At 41.6% G+C, this 26,941-nt stretch overlaps 1 protein-coding gene across 1 annotated transcript in view; it reads right to left on the reverse strand.

Annotated features, from left to right (window-relative positions):
- The window catches only part of Bcl2l13 (BCL2 like 13), a 50,257-nt gene that overhangs the window by 5,909 nt on the left and 17,407 nt on the right, over positions 1 to 26,941 (reverse strand). The window contains exons 3-6 of the mRNA XM_075982930.1: positions 19,725 to 19,823; positions 17,689 to 17,845; positions 13,393 to 13,462; positions 6,922 to 7,065 (exon numbers count right to left, since the gene is read on the reverse strand). Of these exons, the coding sequence (XP_075839045.1) occupies positions 6,922 to 7,065; positions 13,393 to 13,462; positions 17,689 to 17,845; positions 19,725 to 19,823 (470 nt within the window). The remainder of the gene's footprint in view (positions 1 to 6,921; positions 7,066 to 13,392; positions 13,463 to 17,688; positions 17,846 to 19,724; positions 19,824 to 26,941) is intronic.

The following is a 26,941-nucleotide window of genomic DNA, read 5'->3' on the forward strand; positions in this document are numbered from 1 at the left end:
CTGAACAAAATGTACTCATCTGAGCGCAAATGCAAAGGAGATTTTCTTTTTCTTTTTCCTTTTTTGAAAAAGGAGCACTTCTACCCCAGCTTCTTCCCCCACCCAAAACACATTTTTGTTTTAATTTTTAATTGAAAAAAAGTTCCCGTACACTGAACTATGATCACACCTTTTCTTTCTCCCACAGTCAAAGCTTTCTTAGTGGCTTCTTTCAGCCTCCTGAGTGCTGGCGTAACACACCTGCACCCATACCTTGCTAAAAGGGAAAGCTTTTGTTCTGTCTTTTCAAGACAGGGTTTCTCTGTGTAGCCATGGCTGTCATAAAACTCATTCTGTAGACCAGGATGGCCTCGAACTCCGAGACTCACCTGCCTCTGCCTCTGCCTCTGCCTCTGCCTCCCAAGTGCTGGGATTAAAGACGCATGCGCCACTGCCTTGCTAAAAGGGAGAATTTTGGCAATTCCACTGTGCATCATACAGTCAATTAACTCAAAACAGAAAAAAATGAGAACAAGATTGTGTACTCTGGGAATCTGTCACTTAGTAAATACAGAAACACAGTCATGTACCAAGTGCTAGTGAGAGTTCAGAGGGGAATTTTTTCTGGGTGTGAAAAGGCAAGGTGATGGCAGAAAAATCATGAAACTCTGGCAGCAAAGGCCATCAAGAAGATGCAGTCTAACCAAAGCACAGAACTATAAAAGGCAGGCAGGGATGAGCAAACAATTTACTCTGCACGAGGGATAGAAAGTTCAGCCATGACAGACTAGAATTAATTCCTGTGAGGTGTCCCTTACCTCCATGCACATAAAATAATCAATAATATATATTTTGAAATTGATGACATAATACTTCTATTGTCTGTAGCAGGCTGCAGTGGTCTGGCCTTTTTTCTTCTTAAATAAGACAGCTATACAGGTATTCAAATAACCAGTTAGCTTACAATTAGATTGAGCCTAAAGAAACCAGGGACAACCAAGCACTGTGGTAACTTTCTGCAGTGCTAAAATGGAGCTCTTTAGCTGTGGTGAGTGTGGAACTCAGGACTCAGAGAGGCACACATGCACTCGGCCAGAGCTGCACGCACCCCAGGCCCAAGAGTTACTATTTAGCTTCGAGACAAGTCTCCCCTTACTGCCATTCCTCATATGGATCCTGGTCCCAGGCGTCCCCAGCTCCACTCCTGTGGGAATTCTTTCAAACTCAATATGCCTCCATTAGCATGATGGTAATGTAAAGCCAAGCAACAATTCCCAGCCTTCATCAATAATGAATGTCACAAAAAGCCCTTTACGACCAAGAAAACAACCACCAGTGGCAGAACTCATGGAATTTACGGCAGTCAGAGGTCAACCGCTGCGAGAAAGCCCCAATTCTACCGCATTTCTCTTTCCTCTCTCATGTTATCATCTTGCTGCGCCTTAAGCACAACACGGATCTTAATGTATTCCTAAGTGTGTATCTCCTTTGTTTTGTTTTGTTGTTGCTTTTAAGACAAGGTCTCAGGTAGCCCAGGCCAGCTGTGAAGAGCGTGCAGCTGAGGGGAATGGAAAGATAGCTCAGTGGTTAGAGTGCTCACTGCTCTTCCCGAGGACCAGGGATTGATTCCCAGCACCCACAAGGCAGCTCACAACCAACTACAGCTACAGAATCTGTCAGAGCCCGTGTGGGTCCAACACAGATTTCCTAACTCGCTGGAACGGAGTCGCGAGGAATAATCAGACACAACTTACACGGTCATCCTTCACGGGCAAGATCTCTCTCCAAAAAGATCCCTCGTTTATTCTCCAAACACCTTATATATTATCACATCAATTGAGAGGGAAAACACATTAGGCTGTCTCCTAGGCAACCAGGTGCATGGGCTCTGGTCACCTCCGCATCTACCTGTACGCTAGCAGTCAGGTAGGCCATGAATTAGCATCTCTATAAGACATCCTCCAAATTACAAAGGAAGGAAGCAAACATCCTGACCAATTTCAGTCAAAACCTCTCCTCAGGAGATCTATGTTTCTAACAAGTACATCCTTGCTATTGTGGGCAGAGACAGTTTGTCAGCAGAGCTACGTGATCAGTTCAGACTGGGCTCTGTTTTGGTTTTTTGTTTTTAAGACAGAATCACTCTGTGTAACAGCCCTGGCTGTCCAGAAACTCACTTCGTAGACCAGGCTGGCCTTGAACTCACAGAGATCAACCTGTCTCTGCCTCCCATATGCTGGGATTAAAGGTGTGCTGCCACCACCATCTAGCTTCTGTTTTGTTTAAGACAGAGATTTGCTACTTAGTCTGAAATGGCCTAGAACACATAGTCCAGGATGACCCTGAACTTGAAATTCTCCTGCCTCAGACTTCTGAGTGTTGGGTTTATAGGAATTGTACCATCTCCCACCTAAATGTATCTATTTTTCTTTTCTTTGAGACCATCTCACAGTGTAGCCCTGGCAGGCCTGGAGGAACTGGCTATGCAGACCAGGTTAGCCTTGAACTCACAGAGATCTGCCTGGTCGGTCTCTGTGTTGGGATTAAAGGTGTAAAACACCAGGAACAGCTTCCAAATGTATCATAATATATCTAAGTGCAAGTTTTTCTTTCTCTGAACATTTTCTGCTATTATTCTAATAAAAGTAACCACTATTTTCTTAAGAATTTTTACACTTATTTATTAATTGGGTATGCACACCCCAGCACATGCACAGAGGTCAGAGGACAATGTGCTGGAGTTACTTCTCTCCTCCCACTCTGGGACTGAAGTCGAGTCATCAGGCTTTATGGAGTGTCCTAGGCAGCTGAGACATCTTGCAGGCCCCTAAGCGCTTTCTCTCTAACACAATGATTCCTATCAGCCTACCAGCTAGTCTGGAAATGGCGTGGTGGCAAAGCTCATCCCAGCCACAGGCGAAGGCAGGAGGACTAAGAGTTGATGAACAACTAGTTGTCTTTTGAGACCCTGTCTCCAAAAAGCAATGGAGAGGGCGCTGGGGATGTGGGACCCAGAACAGTGGTGGAGCTTTTCTGCTCACAAAGGTCCTGAGTTTCAGGCCTGGCGCCAAAAAAAGGGAAAGTGTGGATAAATAAAAGTAAAATGTCGTGTCTGTCTGGAATCCTTTGTCAGCTCGTAACTAATGTAGCAGCTCTCACTGCTATCAGTCTAACAAAGACCACGACTCTCTCGGGAACTCAGTTCAACTCCCTGCCTCCATTACAGCCCCTCTCACAATCAGTCCATCAATATCTCAGAGCAGAAAACCTGCCTCTAACGGATTAGCTAGCCATCAGATAGAGGCTCGGTTCAAATGGAGTCTGCTAATTACCTGACTCTCCAGTGAAAAAGCCAAGAGGGCAATGCAATATTTAGAAGACACACTATCCTTCCTGAGCTCAGCTGTGTTTACTCTCAAACCAAACATAAATTATTTAAAGGAGCAATACTATCAAATGAAGTAAGCCAAGATGTCCTCCCTCTTCTTAGGGGCATTTTCTTCTTTCTCTCTTTTGCAGCACTAGGCATGGAACCCAGGGACTATATCCTGACCCTCTAGAACCATCATCTTACAGCCCTATTTTTTCTTGCTTGTGTTCTAGGTACTCTATGAGGAGCCTATAAAGCCCTGACAACTCCACACCCACAGCCTCCTGTGAGTATTGTGTTAGAACTCCCAAACCTTGCTGCCCAGGAATTTCAGGATATGAACTCTCAAGCCGGGCACAGTGGCACATAACTTTGATGCCAGCACTCAGAAGGCAGAGACACAGGAGGACCTCTGGAGCTTGAAGCCAGCCTGGTCTACATGATGGGTTCCAGGACAGCCAGAACACAGAGAGACCTTGACTCAAAATCAAAAATCAAATCAAATAAAAGATAGGACCTCTTAGCTGGACAGTAGTGGCACACCCCTTTAATCCCAGCACTTGGGAGGCAGAGGCAGGCGGATCTCTGTGAGATCGAGGCGAGCCTGGTCTACAAAGTGAGTTCCAGGACAGCCAGGACTGTTATACAGAGAAATCTTATTTCACTCTACTTTGCTGAGCTCAGGTAGCCCAGAGCAGCTGTCTATGTAGACAGGCCCCCTTGGGAAGAACTTCAGTGGTCATTCTTTTTGTTTGAAGTGGTTCCATCCCCATCACCTAAGCTTGTCTCTCTAAGGACCTCCCGCTATAACTGAGCAGCTACAGTCCAACGTCTACCTCACACCTGTCCATTATATCACAGGGCCTCAAGTCTATGTTTATGGCTAGAAGTAGAGAAAACAAGTTACGCTTCTTCAAGCATACATATATACGAAACCAGATAAGGACATAAAGGAAATATGTTTAAACTCATGTAAAATAAAATATGACCCTGCTTAGGAGTTAGGTGAAGAAAATTGACCTAGCAATTATTAAAAGAACCATTTTATGGGTTGGGAATGCAGCTCAGTTGAGTGACTGATTGCCTACCATGAATGAAGCCCTGAATTTGATGCCCAGAGCTATATAAACTAAGTGTGGTGGTGTAGGCTTGTAATTCTAGCACTTGGAAGATGAAAAAGAAGAATCAGGAGTTCAAGGCAGCTTAAGAGTTCAGCTACACAGTAAGTTCAAGGCAAGGCTGGCTACATGTGACAAAAATAAAATTAATTAAAACTGTATACTGCTTGCTTCCAGATGTCTAATATTCCGCTTATTTTGTTTCAAGTTTTTTGGATTTTTTTTCTCATATCAGTTACAAATTATTTGTAACTGCTGCATCTGGTATAAATTTTTACCTTTTGTGTCATGACTGGTGACCTAAGCACCTATGGGTTTCATTTTTCCATCTGAGGATGAGTGGACAGAATTCCAAAGCCCATCCTCACTGGTAAATCCATCCAGAAAAGCACCTCCTCTAAACTTTACCCCTAAACCTTTATCATTCACTCTCAGACATACATACATCGTCGCTCAGGTATTCAGCTTATGAGATGCGAACAGGTAACTGACTTCTTCTAATGCTCAAACAGGACCCTCGCAAATGCTGCTTTAGTCCCTGCTAACTAACTAAGAAGACTGAGTGTGAAAAGCCCTTCTAGAGAAGTGGATTAATGTTCAAAAGGATGATGCCAAGACCCAAAAGAACACATCTCAGAAGCCAGCTGTGGATGGGACTGTAGCCGAGAGGTAAGAGCTCTTGCGCAGCATGTAGCGAGGCCCCAGCTTTCATCTCTAGCACTGAAGAGGACGTGGGGATCAACCCAGAACCCAGCATAATAAACACCCATACCTGAATAGACAGAGTTCCCAGATTTACAGAACTATGCTGACTTAGTTGCAACCAACCTACTTGGCTTCAGATCAATTTTTACAGCATAAAACTGTTCTAAGAAACCCTTACCCTAAATGCTTCCAAGAAAATCCTTATCCTAGAGTAAACATAAGTAATCCTTTTCATGGCTGCTACTCTTTAAAATTGTAACAAGAATCTTCAAATCAGGGGAAAAAATAAGAGATTAATATCATTCAGAAAAATCTACGACAGACATTGATGAAAGTTTACAATAATTTTTCTGTGTAATCTGAAACTGAATTTTTTTTTTGGTTCTTCAAGACAGAGTTTCTTTGTGTAGCTTTGTCCTGGAACTCGCTCTGTAGACCAGGCTGGCCCTGAATTCACAGAGATGCGCCTGCCTCTGCCTCCCAAGTGCTGGGACTAAAGGCTGTGTCACTACGTTTGACTGTAAACGTTTGCTTTGAAGAAACTCCAACTATGTTTTAAAACTATGGAGTAAGAAACCTGGTTAAAAAGAACCACTATCAAAATAATAATGAAAAGAAGGCTAAGAAACAATGACTACAACACTGAGTGAAACAGGCCTGCCACAGAAAAATACACAGCGTGTGATACTAGACACAGAAGTCAGGCAAGATCATTACTGCCTACGGATATACACGCATAGAAACTATGATTTTAGAAATTCAGAAAATCTGGGCTGGAGAGATGGCCCAGGGGTAAAAGCATGCACCGCTCTTCCAGAGGACCACAGTTCAATTCCCAGCACATCAGACGGCTCACAACTACCTATAACACCAGCTCTAGAGGGACCCAGCACCTCTAGCCCCCGTGGGCATCTGCACTCCTGAGCATACCTACATACAAACACAAACACATACACATAATTAAAAATAACAGAAAAAAAATGGAGCTGGAGAGAAGGCTCTGACTGCTCTTCCTGAATTCCAATTCCCAGCAACCACATGGCAGCTCACAACTGCCTATGAAGACATCATAACCACCAATTGTGAGATCTGATGCCCTCTTCTGGCATTCAGGCAAACATGCAGAGAGAACACTATATACACAATAAATAAATAAAACTTTAATAACAAAAAATATAAAGCTTAAAAAAAGTTCAGGAAATCTGTTAGCCTTATGAAGTAACAGATAATAGAAACATATCAAAACCCAGAAGAAGAATATAAAGAAATTCAAAAATGGCAACTGTGTGGGCTGGGGATATAGCTAAATGGTACAGAACTTGCTAACACATGTGGTCTGACTTCAGTCCCTAGCAATCTCACGCTGTCCCCTAAAGCATTAACTGTATCCTTCCCACAGACACATCTTACTGTTCCTCACCTCTTAGTTATTTTGATGTTTTTTGTTAGCATGAAATGTTTCATGACCAATAACTATTTAAAAGTACCACATATCAGTTTAAGTAAAATCCAGGTAACTTAAAATGGTACAAACAGCCTTAACTGCTCATCGTCCGGAACTAACAAAAACCTACACTGTTCAGGGCAAAACAAACCCATGAATGGCCTGGGCTGGGGATGTAACTCGGCAGTAGAGACTTTCCTGCCGTGAACATCACCAGGTTGATTTCCCAGCAAATAAAAAATATCTAAAACTTTTTAAAAGTCTGAATTATATTAAAGAAAAACCGTTTTTTAAGAAGCTCATACCCAGCCACCTTGCTGCACGATGAACTCTGCTGCATGATCCTCCAGATAGGTCACGCCAAACTGCAGCAGTGTGCTCAGGGGCTCTTGACCGCGTCGTGACAATTCCAAAAGCATTTGTTGTAGCAAAACTAGAGGCACCAAAACCTTGAATGCAAAGATCAAAACATGAAAAACATAAAACTTGGAATTCTTATATTTTATGTTCAACCACTGAAAATGTTAATGCAGACACATGGTTGTGGCTATTTCCTTCTCTCGATGCTAAGACATCAACTCCTGCTAGAAATTTCCAAGCTACTGTATGTAAATTTCATACAAGTGGGAGGAGAAAAAGTTGTTATGTGAAAATAACCATGTGGGAAACATATGTATTCAGAAATTCACATAATTAACTATAACAAAAAATACTGTAGTGATATTTCATCTGTGTTTTAATAAATACGGCTTGCCTGAAGATAGAACACAAACAGCCACACAAGTCAGCCATACAGGCCAGGCAATGGTGGCACACAGCTTTAATCCCAGCAGCCACACTAGGCAGCCATAGAAACCAAGCAGTGGTGGTGCATGCCCTTAATCCCAGTACTACAGAGGAATATAAGGCGGGATGAGGCAGGAACTCGCTCTCTTTCAGTCTGAAGATTTCATAGAGGTAAGAGCTCTCTAGTGGCTGGCTACTTTGCTTTTCTGATCTTCAGGTTGAATGACAATACCCATCTCTGGGTTTTTAATTATTTGTGGCTACAAAATGCTAAAAACAATTCAACAAAGACTAATCTAAAAACTGTAGTCACCCTTGCTATTAAAAGAAATAGACTGTTAATGCACCAATTACCAAAATTTAAGTCAACACACAGTGCATATGCACACATACACCTATGACTTACAGGGTCTCTGGGAAAAAAGACACAAACTAGTAACAGTCACTTAAGGGAACTTAGTGATTAGGGCAGGTGAGGGAAGAATTATTATCTTTGATTCTAGTATTTCTGCACTTTTTTCTTTCTCTTTTCTTTGGGGGGAGGGGGAGGGAAGGGTCATGACAGGGTTTCTCTGTGTAACTCTGGTTGTCCTATAACTTGTTCTTTAGACCAGGTTGGCCTTGAACTCAGATTTGCCTGCCTCTGTCTCCCAAATGCTGGGATTAAAGGTGTTCACCACTGACACCAGGTTTATTTCTATACTTTTTACATTTTGCACCAAACACTATTGTGTATTTGAAAAAAATTTTCATTGTTGCTCTTTCTGAGCCAGGGTCTCATGCTGCCACACAGGCTGGTTTCCACCCATGGCAATCCTCCTGCCTCGATCCCCCAAGTGCTGAAATTATGGGTGAGTGATCACATCTGGCAAAATAATAACTTAAAAACTATGAGCTACCTTATGAAAGTCACCAAACTCCAATACAAAAAGAGGCATTGTAAACTATACCAGTGGTAGTCTGAATGTATCTGGCCCCATAATATTATGGAGGATTAGGAGTGGCACCATTAGGAGGTGTGGCCTTGGAGGAAGTTTGGTCTTTTTCTCAAGCTTCACTCAGTGTGACAGTCAGTGGACTTCCTGTGGCCCCTGAGTCAAGATGTAGCACTCTCAGCTCCAGCACCACGTCTGCCTGTGTGCTGCCATGCTCCCCACCATGACAACTGACTGAACCTCTGAAACCGTAAGTGAGCCACCTCAATTAAATGGTTTCTTTGTAAGAGTTGCTGTGCTCATGGTGTCTCTTCACAGCAATAAAAACCCTAAGACAATACCTAATAATCCTATGGCTAGATATTTAAAATAATCATAATTTACAACAGACACTAACTAGAGTCTACTGCCTTCCTTTTGAAAACAAAAAATAATGCATACAGAAAAATAAAAACAAACACTAAAGGACTGGAGATTGATGTGGGAGTGTCATATCAATCTGTTGATTTCATTGGCTAAGCAATAAAGAAACTGCTAGGCCCATTGGATAGACCCACCCTTAGGTGGGTGGAGTAAACAGAACAGAACGCTGGGAGGAAGAGGAAGTGAGGTCAGACTCCACAGCTCTCCTCTCCGGAGCAGACGCCTCCGAGAGACGCCATGCTACCCGCTCCAGGCAGACGCACACTATGAAGCTCCGACCCAGGATGGACTTAGGCTAGAATCTTCCCGGTAAGACCGGTGCTCACAGATTATTAGAGATGGGTTGATCGGTATATCAGAATTAGCCAGTAAGGGCCAGAGCTAGAGGACCAAGCAGTGTTTAAAAGAATACAGTGTCCGTGTAATTATTTCGGGGCATAAGCTAGCCGGGCAGGCGGCTGGGGTTTTGGGGACATAGCCCCGCCGCCGCCCATATTACTACAGGAGATGCCTTGGTGGCAGAGCACCAAAGGAACTGGATCTCTCCCTAATGTCACAAATGAAGAAGCTAGAGATGGGGAGGAGGAGGAGGAGAGGGAAGAAGAAAGAAAAAGAGGGGAAGTTAACTAATGTTAATAACTGCATGCCATCTGCACGCAGGCTCTTTTGTCTAAAACATCAAAGTCTCTCCGTGACCTAAGAAGGAATGCATGAGGAAATAAACCAATTTCAGTTTCTTGTTTCTGGATCACAGAGGAAAAAAACAGAATGGCAAAGTATTTCCTCAAAAGAAAACAAACTTTGAAAATGAGTTCATGCTTTATACTAATATTCCTTGGCTTTGGATTCTCAAAGGAATCCACTTTGAAGTCTGAATGAAGATACAACACACATCTTCATTGTTTGGTATTCTCAAAGAACTCCAGCTCAAAATACATTAAAAACTTTTCTTACCACTAATGGAAATGGAAATAGGGCTATTAGAATAAGATAGGTCTTTTCCATAAGAAAATGCATCAAGCTGTCTAAAACAAAATGATTGTTTATCTTGCCTCCACACTGCCTTGGGCGGGGGCAGGCAAAGGATGGTTTGAGAATCCTGCAAACTCAGATCAGCTGCACAGGCCTGGGTGTCCTCTGTGACAAAGCATTCTAATCTCCTATAATCATCCAGAAATGTGTGACATTCTGACGTTAGGCATGCTCAATCTCCTATTGTTTATTGGGGAAATGAACTGTACACATCTTACTTTATGAGCCATCATATAAAATAACATTTCCTTTCACCTGTTACAAGTTACCTCTTCCACGTCTATCAAAAAGCAGCTATCTCATTTTATATAAAATAAATGAGTAACAAATGTGAGAAGCTTTCTCTCCTGTCACTTCAGCTTGGGGTGCAGTCCCTCTATTCACTCTGGACAGCTGTCATCTAACCCATCTATTCTCATTTTCCTTCCATGCTAACTAGTCTTGAATGGCAGCGTTCAGACATTTCATTTTATGAACTGCAGCACTTTCTCTTTTCCTGCTAATATTCTTGTTGCTACATGTCTGACATATGACTCATTCCTCACACCGTTCTGAGGTTTTAAAGACCACGCATGCATTGCTGGGGAGGGAGCAGTCTGAGAGTGCACCATAGGGCGTGTGAGGTCAGAGAACGACACTGGCGAGTCTGCCTCTCCTACCAGGGATCCCACTGGTCAAACTGAGGCCATCAGGCTTGGTGGCAAGCACCTTTACCTGCTAAGTCATTCTGCCAGCCCTGTCTGTTTTGCTTAAGAGAGGGTCTCAAGTAGCTGAGGCTCGCCTTGAACTACTGATCCTCCTGCTTCTACCTCTAATACTGGGATTACATCTGCACCACCACACTCAACTCACAGAAATTATCAAGCAACCATCACACCAGGCTTACTTATCTGACAGGCCCTTCTTAATGGACCTTCAGACCCACTCACTTCTATTTGTATTTTATTTATGTTTTTGGTTTTGTTTGAGATAAGGTCTCATGTAGCGGGCTGGCCTGGAGATCATCACATAGCTGAGGATGGTCCTGAACTCCTGATTCCTTGCCTCTACCTTGCCCAGTTTGGGAGCACTAGTATAGATTATCTTTACATACTTTAACTTTCCTGTACAAGAAACATTAGGAGTTGCTCTAAGCAGGGCTAAGGATGTAGCTCAGTACTTGTTTAGCAGCCATGAAGCAACACAAAACTAGGTGGTGTGGTTCAAGCTTGTAAAACAGAACATTACATGTTAATAACGCAAAGTTTAGAAGTTGAAGCCCATCCCTGGCCACATAGTTATCCTGAGGTTAGCTTGGGCTGTAACGAAATGCTGTTCAAAAACCAAAACCAAGAAAAGTTAAGTCACTTCTACAGCTCATTTATACCAACTGTATTATTCACAAGTATTCTACATAATCTAAAACTAAATCATTATTTTTTAGTAGTCTGCATTTTTGTCTTTTTTTAACATTAAAAGGATTCAGACCAGGCATGGTGGCACACACCTTTATCCCCCAGTACTTAGGAGGCAGAGGCAGGCAGACCTCTGGAGTTTGAGGTCAGCCTGGTCTACAAGGGGATTTCCTGGACAGCCAGGACTATTACACAGAGAAACAATGTCTCAAAAAACTAAAAAAAGAAAAGAAAAGAAAATTCAGGGCATAGTCATTCCAAGGTCTCATATTCACCTTTCTAGTGATTAAGAAAGGACAAGGAATATGGTTTAGCTGGTAGACTGCCTAGCATGAGTGAAGGCCTGGGTTTGATCCTGAGCACTAGAGAAACAGCCACTGAGGTACATGCCTGTAATCCTAGCACCAAGGAGGTGGAGACAGGCAAACCACGATCATCCTCAGCTACACGGTAAGTTCCAGGACAGCCTAAAGGACATGAAGTCCTGACTCAAAAAATAAATAAAATTACAAGAGAGATTAAGCAAACAGTCTTCTCTTCTTATTCTTATTCTGAGTAATTCCCTCACAGGACAACAGTATTCCTCACGGGGAATATCTTTCCCTGAGAAATTCTTGGACTGGAATGTCTAGGGGCCTTTCAGCATCAGAAAGGGTACCGTCTCCTGGCATACCTTTATTCACATTTTATTCAATTCCCTGACAAAGAATGGGCAGAAGACAGTAAAAATGTGCAGTTTGGCAAGGAAAAGAGTATAAGCAAATATAAAGTTGCACCAAGGCGTGTGTGGAAGAGAGGCTGTAATCCTGCTCTGCCATGGATGACAGCAGAGTTATCCTAAGCGCAAGACCCCTTCAATTCAAGGCAGTAGCTTGTGAAAAGGTTTATCTGTTTGAAAGGAGAGAGCTTGATCTAAGAATACAGCAAGGGTTCCTTGCTCAAAAACAAAGACCTTGGCACACACAAACTACTGCAGCTGTGATCCAAGAGGCCAGGCTCCATCTGGAGTTGGCAGCAGAGCTTGGCAGCATCACCCACGTGGTACTAGTAGGCTTTACACACAAGAAAGATGCAAGATTGAGAGATTAATGGAATCTTGTCCATGGTTCCAGAATGCTGCTGAGGCCAGGCAACTGTGGCAGGGTTAGAGTCCCTGCAAGAGAGGCTCTGAGAGGCTACTGTGTGAAGATGTTTGCAATGAAGCCGCTAGGACACTGGAGACCATTAAATAGCCACCAAGGAAAGATGCAGGCATGACTGAAGCTGGTTCAAGAGACAGACTATGTGTGCTGTGGACAGCAGGGCTAGCCATGCTATACTTCTTCACAGTCATCTCCTCCCAATCTGCCTTTGCAAGGCAACAGGCAGGCAGCACAGTATAAGACAAGGGATAATCACACAACACAGTGGAAAGGCTAGAACCAGCAAATGTGAACTGGTTGCTAGTCAAGAGATCCTACACAAGCTTAACCCTTTCCTGAACAGTCATCCACCTAAGTAAACAAATAATAGAACAAAGCTCATTATACTGGGAATGCAGCTCTCCAGTAGAGTGCAAAATCCAGTCAGCAGGATATCCCACCCCTTCCAGCCCCAACATAGGGCAATAAAATCCACTGCGCATTCTTCAAAGGAGAGTCTGGAATGATCAAATGAGATACCACATGAGACACACTACTATGTAAACTATAAAATCAAAAACGGTGTTAATTTTTTTGTTCGTTTGTTTTGTTTTGTTTTACAAGGCAGGGTTTTTCTGTGTGACAGCCCCAGCTGTCCTGGAACTCAGTCTGCAGACCAGGCTGTCTCAAACTCACAAGATCCGTCTGCCTCTGCCTTCCAAGTGCTAGGATTAAAGGCATGCACCACCACCGCCCAGCATGGCATTAATTTTTTAAAAGAACCAGAAGATGTATCTAAATGAATATCTCATTCTTCTTTAGGACATGTTAATTCACATGCTAACAAGTAACTACCTGGGGACAAATATCATGTTTAACACAAAGAAATCAAGAAATGACAGAAAACTCAGAGCACAGCAAAGAAGAGAGACCACAGGGCACATTGCGGAACCTTGCGCATTAATTTAAGAAAATAGTAAAGCAAAACTATCCACTTAACATAGTTTGGACTTCTACATTAATTAGTGCTAAGAGTAAGAGTTCTCTCTATGCTTTATTATTAGCGAAGATAACTTGGTGACTACCTTATTCCATCCGCCGGTATGAGCTGCAGTCTCCGCTGTGCAGTCGCGGTAGGCCTGATACGTCAGTGGCCTGTAGAGAGTGTTTTAAAAGTCTGCGTCACAAAAAAGGGCTTAATTTCAGATGAATAAATATATAGACACTACCGTGCTGCTAAACTTTCTGAACAGATTGATTTTTTTTTCATGATATGGCTTTTAATATTTGGTATATATTTTCCCCCAAACATTCCCTGCACTGCTGAGGAGGTTGTTATAGCAGTGTATCAAGATAAATATATATTCTAGACATTGTTTTTTAATTACTTGGAATTTATCTCTGTTACAGATAAATGCCTGAATTACAGATATAAATCCCAAAATTAAAGAATCAAATAGTAACATGTAAAACTTAAATCAAGATAAATATATATTCTAGTAATTTTTTAGTTACTTGGAATTTATCTCTGTTACAGAGAAATGCCTGAATTACAAATATCAAATCCCAAAATTAAAGAATCAAATAGTAACGTGTAAAACTTAACTCAGTGAAAACACAATCTAGCTTTTTTTTTTTTAAGGCAAAAGCCTAAACCAGACAGTGGACGCAACACCTTTAACCCCAGAAGGAGACACAGGCAGATGGATCGCTGGGTTTGAGGTCAACCTATCTCAAGAAAACATAAGTAAATAGGTAAGTAAAACAAGAAAATAGGAAGTAGGAGGGGCCATGCTTTTATAGGTTTTAAAAATCCAATTCCAGAAGCATTTTCTGTTCTGACTACTCTAGTCTGCAACCTCTTAGCAGATGAATACAGACAAACAATAAAAGCTACCACTTATTAGTGGTCTAACATATTAGGTTTTATATTTTTCACATTTATATTACATTACATCACATATTATCCCTACACATTAGGAAGGCAAAGTTGGGAAAAGCTAAGAGACTACATATCCCAAAAGCACGCCAGGCAAACACCCAGCCGGATTGATTCCAATAGCACACTACTTCCATTTCTAATTAGGGTTTTTGCTTTGTTTTGTTGTAAAGACAGAGTTTCTCTGTTTAGACTTGGCCATCCTGGACCTCAATCTGTGAACCAAGCTGGCCTTGAATGCAGAAATCCGCCTGCCTCTGCCTCCTGAGTGCTGGGATTAAAGGCCACCACCTGGCTCAAGTTAGGATTTTGATATATGCCACAAAAATGTCTAGATATCACATGTAGCTATAAAGAATCTGAAATGTGGTTATTGTGCCTAAAATATTAACACACTTTGTATTTCAAAGAGTCACAAAGGAAAAAAAATGAAATATCTCACTAATAATTTTTGAATATTTAAAATACTTTGACTATACTGATTTAAAATATGTTAAAAATTTCGTTAATGTCCTGTTTTATGTGTTTGCAGATGTTTTTGCCTTCACTGTGTCTAAAGACTAGAGACTCCGGAAACAGCCCTGACAGCACAGCTGCTGTCCGCTACACAAACCAGCACCGACCACCACAGCGCTGCTTTAAGCACAGCACACCCAGGAGTGCTACCTGGCTGAAGCCACTTCTTATTAGTGCTCAGGACTCTTCTAGAAGTATTGGGCTCCACACTAGAATCCTGTACAACTGGAATTTCACCAGATACTACATCATCCACCTACCTCTAGCTCCCTCAGGCTTCACTTGCGGCTACCAATCCCTTCACTTCCTGTTCTGAACTGATGCTGCTGTGGGCCACTGCAGTCCTTACGGGTAGTTTGGCTATCAGGCTAAGGACTTTATCATCCTTCAGAATGAAATATGATTTAAAACATTATATGTACACATATACATGCATATGAAACATGTAGCAGGTTAAAACACTCATGTTTTAATACATAGGAAAGCAAGTAGCTGAATGATCAGCCTTCTTTCTCTGGTCTCAGAGTAAAGAGAAGAAAGGGGCCTACAGAAATCAAAGGTATTTTGTATAAAGAGTTAAGATGAATTTCCCACTTTGGCAAAAGCATTTGGAGTAGGAGATATTTCCACCTGTACAACTGCACTGTTTCCAGGGTGTCAGTAACAGCTTCAAACTTTCAAAAGACTGACTTTTGAACAAACTTATTTGCTATATAACCAACTTAAAAAAATAACTGTGCCACTATTTAAGGTGAAACTTATATTCATCTAAATATTCATCTAAACCAGAATTCTCTTAAATTAAAAAAACAAAACAAACAACGCAGGGCATGGTGGCACAAACCTTTAACCCTACCTATTACTTGGAAGGCAGAGGCAAGGTGAATCTTTGTGAGTTCCAGGCCAGCTAAGACTCCATAGTAAGAGACCCTGTTACAAAAAGCAAAATTATACCATTCTGTTCATTAGAGAGTTGGTAATATCCCAGCCAAGTTACAATGAGCAAATGAAAAACTGACATAGGAAGAATGAAATGATTTTCATAAAGGAGAGATGACTCAGCAGTTAAGATTAAGAGCGCTTCCTACCCCTGTTCAGTTCCAAGCACCCACGATGGGGCCTGTAATTCCTAGTCGAGGAACTCAACCTTTTCTGGCCTTCTTGGCATCAACATACATATAAATAAAAATAAAAACAAATCTTAAAGGCCAGGCATCATGGTGGCACATTCCTTAACTCAGCACTTGAGAGGCAGAGATAGATGAGTTCTATGATTTAAGGCCAAACCTGGGCTACAGTGAGACCTTGTCTCAAAAAAGACAAAGAAAACAAAGCATGATCTTTTAAGGTTGTAATCTCAGTATGTACAATATTTGAACATTTAAGGACAGAGAGTCTTAGCAAACCCTACTCAATTCACCCTTCCCCCCCAGGCCCTCAGAGCTAGGACAGCAGCCCTGCTAGTCTTTAGTCATGCTGTGAACCCAAATTTCCTACTTAAGCTTTATTTCCTGGCCACTCATACCATCCTCTACTCTTGTGTCTGAGGTAGAAAATCCACCTATGGTTTCGCTTCACTGAGTATAACTAAGGATTTTATATATGCTCCTTTCACCAGAATATATGGAAACCCTAACTGCTTCCTGCTAAGAACACAGCACACTCTAAACCTTGACTACATAACAGTAACTACAACAGCAATTTGCCATCTGAATTTCAACCTTTTGGTGAGGAACAAATTTCCTAAATGATCTGATGGAGGAGGGTCATCTGCCTATGTGTTACTTTCATTGGTTAATAAAGAAACTGCCTTGGCCCTTTGATAGGACAGAAAATTAGGTAGGCGGAGTAAACAGAACAGAATGCTGGAAAGAAGGGAAGTGAGGCAGTCGCCATGATTCCCCGACCCTAGACGGATGTAGGCTAGAATCTTTCCTGGTAAGCCACCACCTCGTAGTGCTACACACATTAATAGAAATGGGTTAACCAAGATGTGAGAATTAGCAAGGAAGAGGCTAGAGATAATGGGTCAAGCAGTGGTTAAAAGAATACAGTTTCGGGGCTGGAGAGATGGCTCAAGGTTAAGAGCATTGCCTGTTCTACCAAAGGTCCTGAGTTCAATTCCCAGCAACCACATGGTGGCTCACAACCATCTGTAATGAGATCTGGCGCCCTCTTCTGGTGTGTCAGCATACATGGAGGCAGAATGTTGTATACATAAATAATAAATCTTTAAAAAAAAAAAAAAGAATACAGTTTCCGTGTAATTATTTTGGGTAAAGCTAGCTGGGAGCCAGGCCACAGCCCGCCGCCCTCATCACTACAATGATTCATCTTCATCAATTCACACTAATGCTGTAATTCATATTAATTCCTCAATGAGACTTATCATAAGTGAATCGGTTCTATTTTAGCATCCTTGTATTTTCACTAACTTCTCAATTTTAGTTTTAGTACAGTAAGGGCCACAGCTGGAAAGGAGTTCCCTGCAGGAATATAGAAGTAGCTTCACAGGCAGATGTGCAACCCCAAAGGATAACAATATCTGTGATATAAATACAATACTAAATACAGCCATCTAAAATACAAAGATAATGCTAATCACACATTACAGTACACAAAGCCCCAGCCATATTCATATATCTATGAATATAGATGGCCAGAGGCAAGGAATGATTAGGACAAAGGCAATAGCTTGTGTTTATAACACAGTAAGTGCATCTGTTGAAACCTGACAGCTCAACAGGTAAATAAAAACCATCAGATCTCTGGTGGAATATTTGATCCCTGCTTCGAGACAAAGCAGAAGCTTTAGGAGGGAGAAGGAGGAAGGGTGACTGCCTGAAGCAAAGCCTCAGCCAGCCCAGCACCGTGTGCCACCCAGACTGCTCAGAGAAGCACCCTTCACTCGGCAGCTGCAACTCACTGGCTGAGAATCACTTGCAATGCTTTATGCAAAGGCTCTTTCAGCTCCTGGGACACTCTTTCTCCAAGATGGGCCAAGCAGTCTTCTATTGAGCTTTCGGGGTTAGCTGGGCTAAACACTGGTGAGGTGTGACAGTCAAAGCCTGTGCTGGTGAAGGCTGAAGACAAGATAAAAGAAAAATCAAAATTAATAAATGGTGCCAAGGCTGGAGAGATTGCTAGTGATTAAAGCACTTGCTGCTCTTCCAGGGGACCAGGGTTTGATTCCTAGCACAAAGACCCAGGGAATCCAAAGCCCTCTTCTGGGAGGACTCCATTGGCACTGCATGCACATGGTACACAGACATACATACAGACAAAACACCCATACACATAAAATAAATAAAAGTTAAAAGAACGACAAGAAAATAAATAGGACCATAAGTTGTGCTATAAGCCAGGTGTAATGGTGCACACCTATAATCTTGACACTCAGGGTTGTCTGAGGCAGGAAGATCTCAAGAAAGAAGCCTGCCTGGGCTACACAGTGAGTCCCAGGTCAGTTGGGCTATACAGCACGAGTCTGTGTCAAAAAAAAAGAAAAAAAATCAAAAGAAAGCTGAGCCTGGTAGCACACTAAGGAAATGGAGGTGGAATGACAGGAGTTCAAGGCCAGCCTTGCCTAGTGAATCTGAGGCCAACCTGGGATCCAACGACACCCTGCCTCCAGAAAGAAAAGAAAGGGGTATCTTTATGAGAGTCTACAAAACTAAGGTATTATGTACTGTTAGGGACAGGAATTTCAAGGTACTTGGAAAGATCATTATACATATTAATCTTGTCTGGAACACAAAATTGATTGGTCCTAAATTCTGAGGTGCTATTGTTTTGTTTTTCAGCTGGAGACCTTCCTATTTAGCCCAGGCTGGCTTTGAACTCATGATTCTCCTAGCTCAGTCTCTCAAGTACTGGGATTATAAGCATAAACCACCATGAATTGTTTATTTGTAAATTTACTTTATTTTCTTTTCCTTCCTTCTTTCCTTCCTTCCTTCCTTCCTTCCTTCCTTCCTTCCTTCCTTTCTTCCTTCCTTCCTACCTTCCTTCTTCCTTTCTTCCTTTCTTTGCTCTTGCCAGCATTTGTCTCATTGTAGCCTAGGTTCCCATGGTGTTTACTATGCAGCTCAGGATAGCCTCAAACAAGGACCTTTGTCCCTCACCCTCCCAAGTGCTAGGACTATAAGCACAAATCAGCATGACTAGTTTGTTCATAAATTTTTATTAATTTTCTTTCCCAACTAACAGTTGTTTTTATTGAAAGCTATTACATTTTATATATTTAGGTACACACACATACATATAAACATACAAGTAATAACAATTTTTAAAGAAGAGGACATGAATTTGAAGAAAGCATGGGAGAGGTATATGGGGGGGGGCTGGAGAGGAAAGGAAAGAAAGGGGAAAATGATGTAATTACAATGTTTTCAAGATAAAATATAATTTTAAATGTATATTTTGGCAAAAAAAAAGGTCATAAAAATCATCTTCTGACGGTGAGGCCTGCTCCACAGCGGAGAATTCACATCGGATACCATAAACCTCTAAGCACACAAATAAACAAATCTCTGGAGGAGAAGGCAGCAGCGGCAGTACACATCTTTAATCCTAGCACTGGAAGCAGAGGCAGTTAGATTGCTGGGGGTTCGAGGCCAGCCAGCTACATGGTGAAACCCTACCTCAAAAATTAAAACGACAGCAGGGCAGTGGTGGCGCATGCCTTTAATCCCAGCACTTGGGAGGCAGAGGCAGGTGGATCTCTGTGAGTTTGAGGTCAGTCTGGTCTACAAGAGCTAGTTCCAAGATAGGCTCCAAAGCTACAGTAAGAAACCCTGTCTAGAAAAACCAAATAAAATAAAACAAAAATGATGACAAACAACAAAAGAGAGAGGGGGGGACAGAAATAGAGACAGACAGAGACACAGAGAGAGAACTAAATGGACAATAACCAGAACTGACAGATCTACTCATTGCTCAGGAAGGAAAGAAGGAACAGACCTTCAGAGACGTCTTTGTCCAAGGATTTGAGTTCTTCTTCAATCTCAGATTTAACTTTTAATAAAACTTCTGGGTCCAGAGACTGTGGGGTTACATCACCTGAAATAAACAAGAGAAAACAAGAGAGGTTAACTATGGAAAGAGGGACAGATAAACCATTAGATACAGACAGTTGTAGTAGCCACATGTGGAGGGAGGCCTTAGCAGGAGGAGTCTCCTTAGATCAGGAGTATAAGAAAGAGCCAGCCTGGGCAACATAGTGGTACCCTATTTCCAAAAAACAGAACTATTTGCACTTAGTATTAAGTCAGAAAACAAAAAATCAAATTTTATTATCAAAGCTAGACGGTATTTTTTGCAACAATAAATAACAAGGCTGAGGTGTAGATCAGTGAAGAGCACCTGTTCAAACACCCTGACTTTGATCCCAGAACTTCTTCTGGCCTGTTAAACATACATGCAGACAGATACTGTGTGTGTGTGTGTTTTTAGAGACAGGGTTTCTGTGTAGCTTTGGAGCCTGTCCTGGAACTAGCTCTTGTAGAGCAGACTGGTCTCGAACTCACAGAGATCCGCCTGCCTCTGCCTCCTGAGTGCTGGGATTAAAGGCAGGCGCCACCGCCAACCAGCTGTTCTTGGCTTTGACTAAGAATCAATTCGCTAAGCAATGCTAGCGATCTAGGAACATGGATGACACAGCTTTGATGTCGTTCTCACCACGGAAATCTACAGTGCTCCTACTTCCCTTATTCCTTAGATGTTTCCATAGAGTGAGTGAGTGAGTGAGTGAGTGAGTGAGTGAGTGAGTGTGTGTGTGTGTGTGTGTGTGTGTGTTGAGGGGGGTATATACAAGCGTGAATGCAATCATACTCATACATGTAAGTGGAAGACAGAGGCCAACATTAGGTTTCTTTCTCAATGGTTTTCTACCTTACTTTTCTGTATGGTGTATGAGTGTTTTGCCTGAATGGATTTCTTTCTGTACACCACATGCATCCTGGTACTCATGAAGGCCAGAAGACAACACTGTGTTCCCTAGAACTGGAGTTACAAACAGTTTTAAGCCGCCACATAGGTGCTGGGACTTGAACCCAGAACCTTTGGAAGAGTCATCTCTCCAGCCCCTCCACCTTGTTCTTTGAAACGGTCTTTGCGGAACCTGGGGCATACTAGCTAGCCCACAAGCTCTACTGGTTCATCTGTCCTGCCTGCCCCTATACCAGGGTTACAGACCAGTGCTACTGCGTCCAGCTTTTACGACTTGGGTGCTGGGGATCCAGCCTCAAGTTCTCATGTTTGCACAATCGGTAGTTTATTAACTGAGTTAGCTCCTCATTCCCATCACATACTTTTTAAGAGGGAAGGAGTTAAAACAGGATCTTACTAAACAGACCTGGCTGGCATCCAATCACGACCCTTGTGTCCCATATTCCGGCTGCTGAGATTTCTAGCATGTGTCATAACGCCTGGCTCCAACAGGCATACTTTGAAGCCACACTATGTATAGTGAAGATTTTTTTTTTAAAGCAACCCAAGCCGGGTGATGGTGTTGCACACCTTTAATCCCAGCACTCTGGAGGGCAGAGGCAGGCGGATCTCTGTAAATTCTAAGCCAGCCTGGTCTAGAGCGAGTTCTAGGACAGCCACGACAACACAGAGATATTGCGGGAGGTCCTTCCACTCCTCCGCCAATAGCTGCTGAGATACCAGCCCATTGGGGCGTAGCCTCTCTCCTTAAAAAAGCGGCCACTTCCCTCCTCTCTCTCTCTCTCTTTGCTTCCTGCTCCGTTTCCGGCGACTAGACTCCTTCCTGATTGCGCAGAGGGCTGTTGTCTGGGATGGTGATCTGTAAGTTTTTTCCCCTTTAAATAAATGCCACCATATTAATCATAATTCCAAACTGGTGTGGGATTGTTTGTGACTTACGCCTTCATCAGAGAAATCCTATCTCAAAAAAACAAAAAAAAAGCAACCCAGTTTCTTCACAATTCAACAAATAAAAACACTTATACTTCATTTCTACTGTAGTGCCTTATTAACTTCCTCTTTTTCCTGATTATTCCTCAAAGGACCAATTTAAGTCTGTTTTTCCATCATGTCTTCAGTCTTTAGTGATTTTTTTAAGAGAAAGTTTCCCAGGTTGGACTTAAGATGACTGTTATAGTTAAGGGTGACTTTGAACTTCTGACTGTGCTACCATGCCCAGTTTTAGGCAGGCTGGGGATTGAACCTAGGGTTTTATGCTTCTGGGTAAGCTCCATTCACACTCTTCAGGGTCACTTTCCTACGCCTGAGTAGTACAAGCCTTTCAGTATCAGTTAGCCCGTGCTGTCCATGTGGGTAAACACTTCCAGTACTCCAGCCTACATTCAGTGATTTTACCATTTGTTCTGACCCGATTACAAAGACTCTGACACTTTCTTTGTCTAAGACTTGTGTCAAACAGGACAAACACTTGACAGTGGTGGCTGTCACTATCTACTGTGGTATGTACCTAAATAAAGGGTTACAGTGGACATAACGTATTGGCAAAAAAAAGGGGGGGGGAGTTAGAAATTGAGAAGTGATTTTTCTGTAAGAGCATGAAAACTGACTAACCACACATACAGGGCAATAGATAATATAGATTTATTAATGGCAGTGGTGACACAGAGAATACGAAGAAAGGTAACAAGAAAGCAGACCTCAACTCCTGCCTCCACACTTATGAGAACTGTACTCAATAACCAAGGCACAGGAGCTTAGCTTTAAACTGAGTCTGTAAATCAACTAGTCCTCATCATTTGCCCATGCACCAATAGTTCATGAAGAAGCAGCACTGAAAAACAAATCCTCTGCCTGGAGTGGCTAATGCTTGTAATTCCAGCATTTGGGGCACTGAAGCAGAACTGTTATAGGTTCAAGGACAGGAAAGAGAGAGAGAGAGAGAGAATCGTTCTGTTACGTGGCTTATTACTGAACCCTAGAATGTATGAATAATTTTTGATGCAGTCTCAAATAAGAAATAAGAGATGCCATCTGTCATCAGCCTCTTTCTGGAGGACATGCACATCCTAAACAAACAGACCCACACAGCGAATGACAGTGTCTTGGTTACCATATGCTCACACCCCACCAGATTAAGAAGCAGCTGATCAGGAGTGCTGTTCTCATGACACTGACATGAGGCTGATTACACATGACAGGCTGTCATACTTGATAACAAACCGTGTGGAAAGCCTTAATTATAAAAAGGCTACTGCTGTTAGGATACAAAAGGCTAGCTAGCTAGCGACCCAAGGACAGGCAGATTCAATGATCTTCATCTAATTAATCCTCTCCACCCAGACATTCTATAGCACAGAACTACACAGTAGGGCCAATGTAGCATAAATCCTGTTCAATGAATCCAGGGGAAGTATTTCAAAGATAAATAGGCATGAGCACACTAAAGTCCACCCACTTCAATTCAAATAAGGAGTTAAGTGAGTTAGCAGCTGTTATATCCCAGCTCTGAAATTTCAAACTGAATACAACTAACACATTTGGCCAACTTGAATGGGCTAAATCAAAGAAGTAAATTCTGTATCTACAAATTTCCATATAAGGACATATTAAAATTATCTATAAGGGAGGGGGGGCTGGAGAAATGGCCTTTTTTGTTACTCCTCTTGCAGAGGACTTGGGTTTAATTCCCATCACCCAAATACCATTCATGACTATAGTTCTCGCTATCTGATACTCTTTTGATCTTTGCAGGCACCAGGTGTACACAGAGCACACATACATATAGGCAGGTAAAACACTCAGATGCCTAATATAAAATAAATGAGCCTAAAAAAATAATTTTTAGGCTGGAATGGTGGTACACATCTTTAACCAGCACTCAAGAGGTGGAGGGAAATGGATCTCTATGAATTTGAGGCTAGTCCAGTCCATATAGTAAATTCCAGGATAGCAAAAGCTACATAGTGAGATTGCCTCAAATAAATTAATTAATTAAGTGTTAATTAAGTGGCTGGGTGTGGTGGTACACTCCTTTAATCTCATTTTGGAGACAGAACTGGGTGAATCTCCTGTGAGTTCTAGGCCATCAAAACACAGTGAGATCGGGGCTGGTTAGTTTTTGGTCAACTTGATACAAGATAGGGTCAAGTGAGGACAGAAAGGGCTAGACAGTGAAACCCTGTCTTGAAAAACAAAAACAAACAAACAAACAAAAAACCTACAGGCTGAGGAAGTCATGAGGAGCAAGCCAGTAAGCAACATTCCTCTTTGGCCTCTGCTTCAGTTCCTACTTCTGGTTTTCTGCCCTGCTCAAGTTCCTACCTTGGTTTCCCTCAATGACCAACTGTGTATAAACCCTTTCCTCCCCAAGCTGCTTTTGGTCTTGGTGTTTATTTATCACAGCAAACCAAAATAAATTAAAACAAAAAACAAAACAAACATGAACCTGATTATCAACTACCAAGTTTGTAGGTTTTAAACAGCGACGGCAGGAAGCCCCCTGCACTGGACTCACTGTCCAGAGGATGGGAGTACTATATGAGACAGTCTCAGACAAAAACATAGATTATAATAAAACATACAGAATTCAATTAAAAACTAGAACTATATATATTTATCATCAATAAATTTCAGATTTTTTTGAGTTTTTAAAATTTTTCTTTAAAGATTTATTTATTCTTTTTTATGTGCAAGGGGATGTTTTGCTTGCATGTACATCTATATAAGGGTGTCAGATCCCTTGGAACTGGAGTTACAGACAATTGTGAGCTGCCATGTGGGTGCTAGAAATTGAACCCAGATCCTCTGGAAGACTAGTCAGTGCTGTTAACCACTGATCCAGTCTATCTCTCCAGCCCATGGTTCTTATTTTTTAAAACCAAATCTCACTATGCTGAAGCCCGATTGGCTTCAAACTGGCCATCTTCCTGCTCTGGATCCCTAAAATTCACATACAATGACATCTCATCCTGCCAACTGATTTTTTTTAAATAAATAAATAAATAAGACTTTCAACGAGTGTACTTTCTGGTAGGTGGTGGTAAACAGAAGTGTACTAGATTGTTTATGTAAATTTTGTGAAATTTTCTATCAATTCTACAAATTCTACTGACTTTTCTATGCAATGTTATCTAGGAATAATGATAATTTCATTTCTTCTTTTTAAACCTCTAACCTTTTATTTCCTTTTCTTGTTTAGTCATATTGACAAGAGTATAGCATCTGGCATACTGCAAAGTCAGAGCAACGTTATAAATCAAGGCCATGAAATTGGGTGGCGGGACTGTGGGGTCATACAGCAGGAAATGGGGGATACATGATTAAATTTCATTATATACATGTATGAAATTCTCTGTCAACTGATTTTTGAAAGGGGTATCAAGGAAAGAATAATGTTTTCAATACATGGTCTAGAACAACTAGATATTCTAATGCAAAGAAATCGATCAACTGTTACTTCAAACACACACACACACACACACACACACACATACACACACCACAAAAAACCAACCAGAGACCTAAATATGAGATAAAGCTATGAAACTTAGGCAAAGCTTTCTGAAGCAGCATCATAAGAAATTTAAGAAAACAAACACTGACCCTCATCAAAATGAAAATCTAGTAGCAGGAAGTAAACCAGCAAAGTTAAAAAACAAAGAAACAAAACAAACCATGAAACGGAAGAAAGCACCCAGAAACAACATACAGCTAAATGTCTGGTATCCAGAACATATAAGGAATCCTTAAAGCTCAACGCTAAAAGATAAATAACCCACTCAGAATGGAAAAAGGGCAGTGAGATGGGTGTTCTTGGTTGTCAACTTGACTATATCTGGAATGAACTACACTCCAGCAAGGAGTGTAGTGTAACCTCTGAGCCATCTCTCCAGCCCCATTTATAATAATCTTAAAAGAGCTTCCGGGACTGGAGAGATGGCTCTGCAGTTAAGAGCACTGGCTGTTCTTCAAGAGGTCCTGAGTTCAATTCCCAGCAACCACATGGTGGCTCACAACCATCTGTAATGAGATCTGGTGCCCTCTTCTGGCCTGCAAGTGTACATGCAGGCAGAACACTGTATACATAATAAATAAATAAATCTTTAAAAAAAAAATTGGAGCCCTGGTACCTGCAAGTTAGGTTTCTAGTCTCCCACAGAAACTGGGAGTCAGGGTACCAATAAAAAAAGAAGAAGAAAAAAAAAGTAAAAGAGCTTTCATGAGTTTGAGGCTAAATTAGGCAGCACAGTGAGTTCTAGACCTGACCTACTGAGATCCCATTTCAAAATCCCTAAATAAATAAATAAGATTTAAATTTAGGATTACACATGACAAGGCAATCCTACATCTGGATATACATCAGACAGAATTCAAAGCAAGAGTCAAGGTGTGGCTCAGTAGACTGAAGACTTGTCTGGCATGCAGAAAGCTCTGGGCTCCATTCCTAGTATCACATAAACCAGGCATGATGGTATACACCTATAATTCCAGTATTCAGGAACTAAAAGCTGTAGGAGGACGGCAAGGCAAGGTCTTCGGCTACACAGAGAGTTCAAGGTTAGCCTGGGTTACATGAGACCTAGTCTCAAAACAAGAAAAAGAATTCAAAAAAGAAACTTAAGCAAATATTTGTACATCCATGTTCAAGGTGAATTACAACAGCCAAAATATAGGAAAAGCCAAATCTCCATAAATAGATGAATGGATAAACAAAATGTGATATATACATATAGTCATATGTATAAATACATATATTTATATACATAAAGAAAGAGATTTACACACACCACAATATGAAACACCGATCACAAAATGACTAATACTTTACATGAAGTATCTAAGAATCTAGAAAATTAGAAAACCAGTAAGCAGGCACTAGCAGTTTAAGAAGGAAGAATGAACCAGTTACTACATAGAAATGTATTTCACTGGGCTGGAGAGATGGCTCACCGGTTAAGAGCACTGGCTGCTCTTCCAGAGGTCCTAAGTTCAATTCCCAGCAACCACATGGTGGCTCACAGCCATCTGTAATGAGATCTGGCACCCTCTTCTGGTATGCAGGCATACATGGAAGCAGAATGTTGTATACATAATAAATAAAAAAATCTTTAAAAAAAAAAAGAAATGTATTTCACTGTCACATTACTGTTGACAATGTAACTATCTTCCCAAAAAAGAACTATATGAAGCTGGGACTGCAGCTAAGAAGTAGGACACATAAACATCCATGA

Source organism: Microtus pennsylvanicus, chromosome 8, assembly GCF_037038515.1.
Source record: "Microtus pennsylvanicus isolate mMicPen1 chromosome 8, mMicPen1.hap1, whole genome shotgun sequence".
Taxonomy (NCBI): Eukaryota; Metazoa; Chordata; class Mammalia; order Rodentia; family Cricetidae; genus Microtus; species Microtus pennsylvanicus.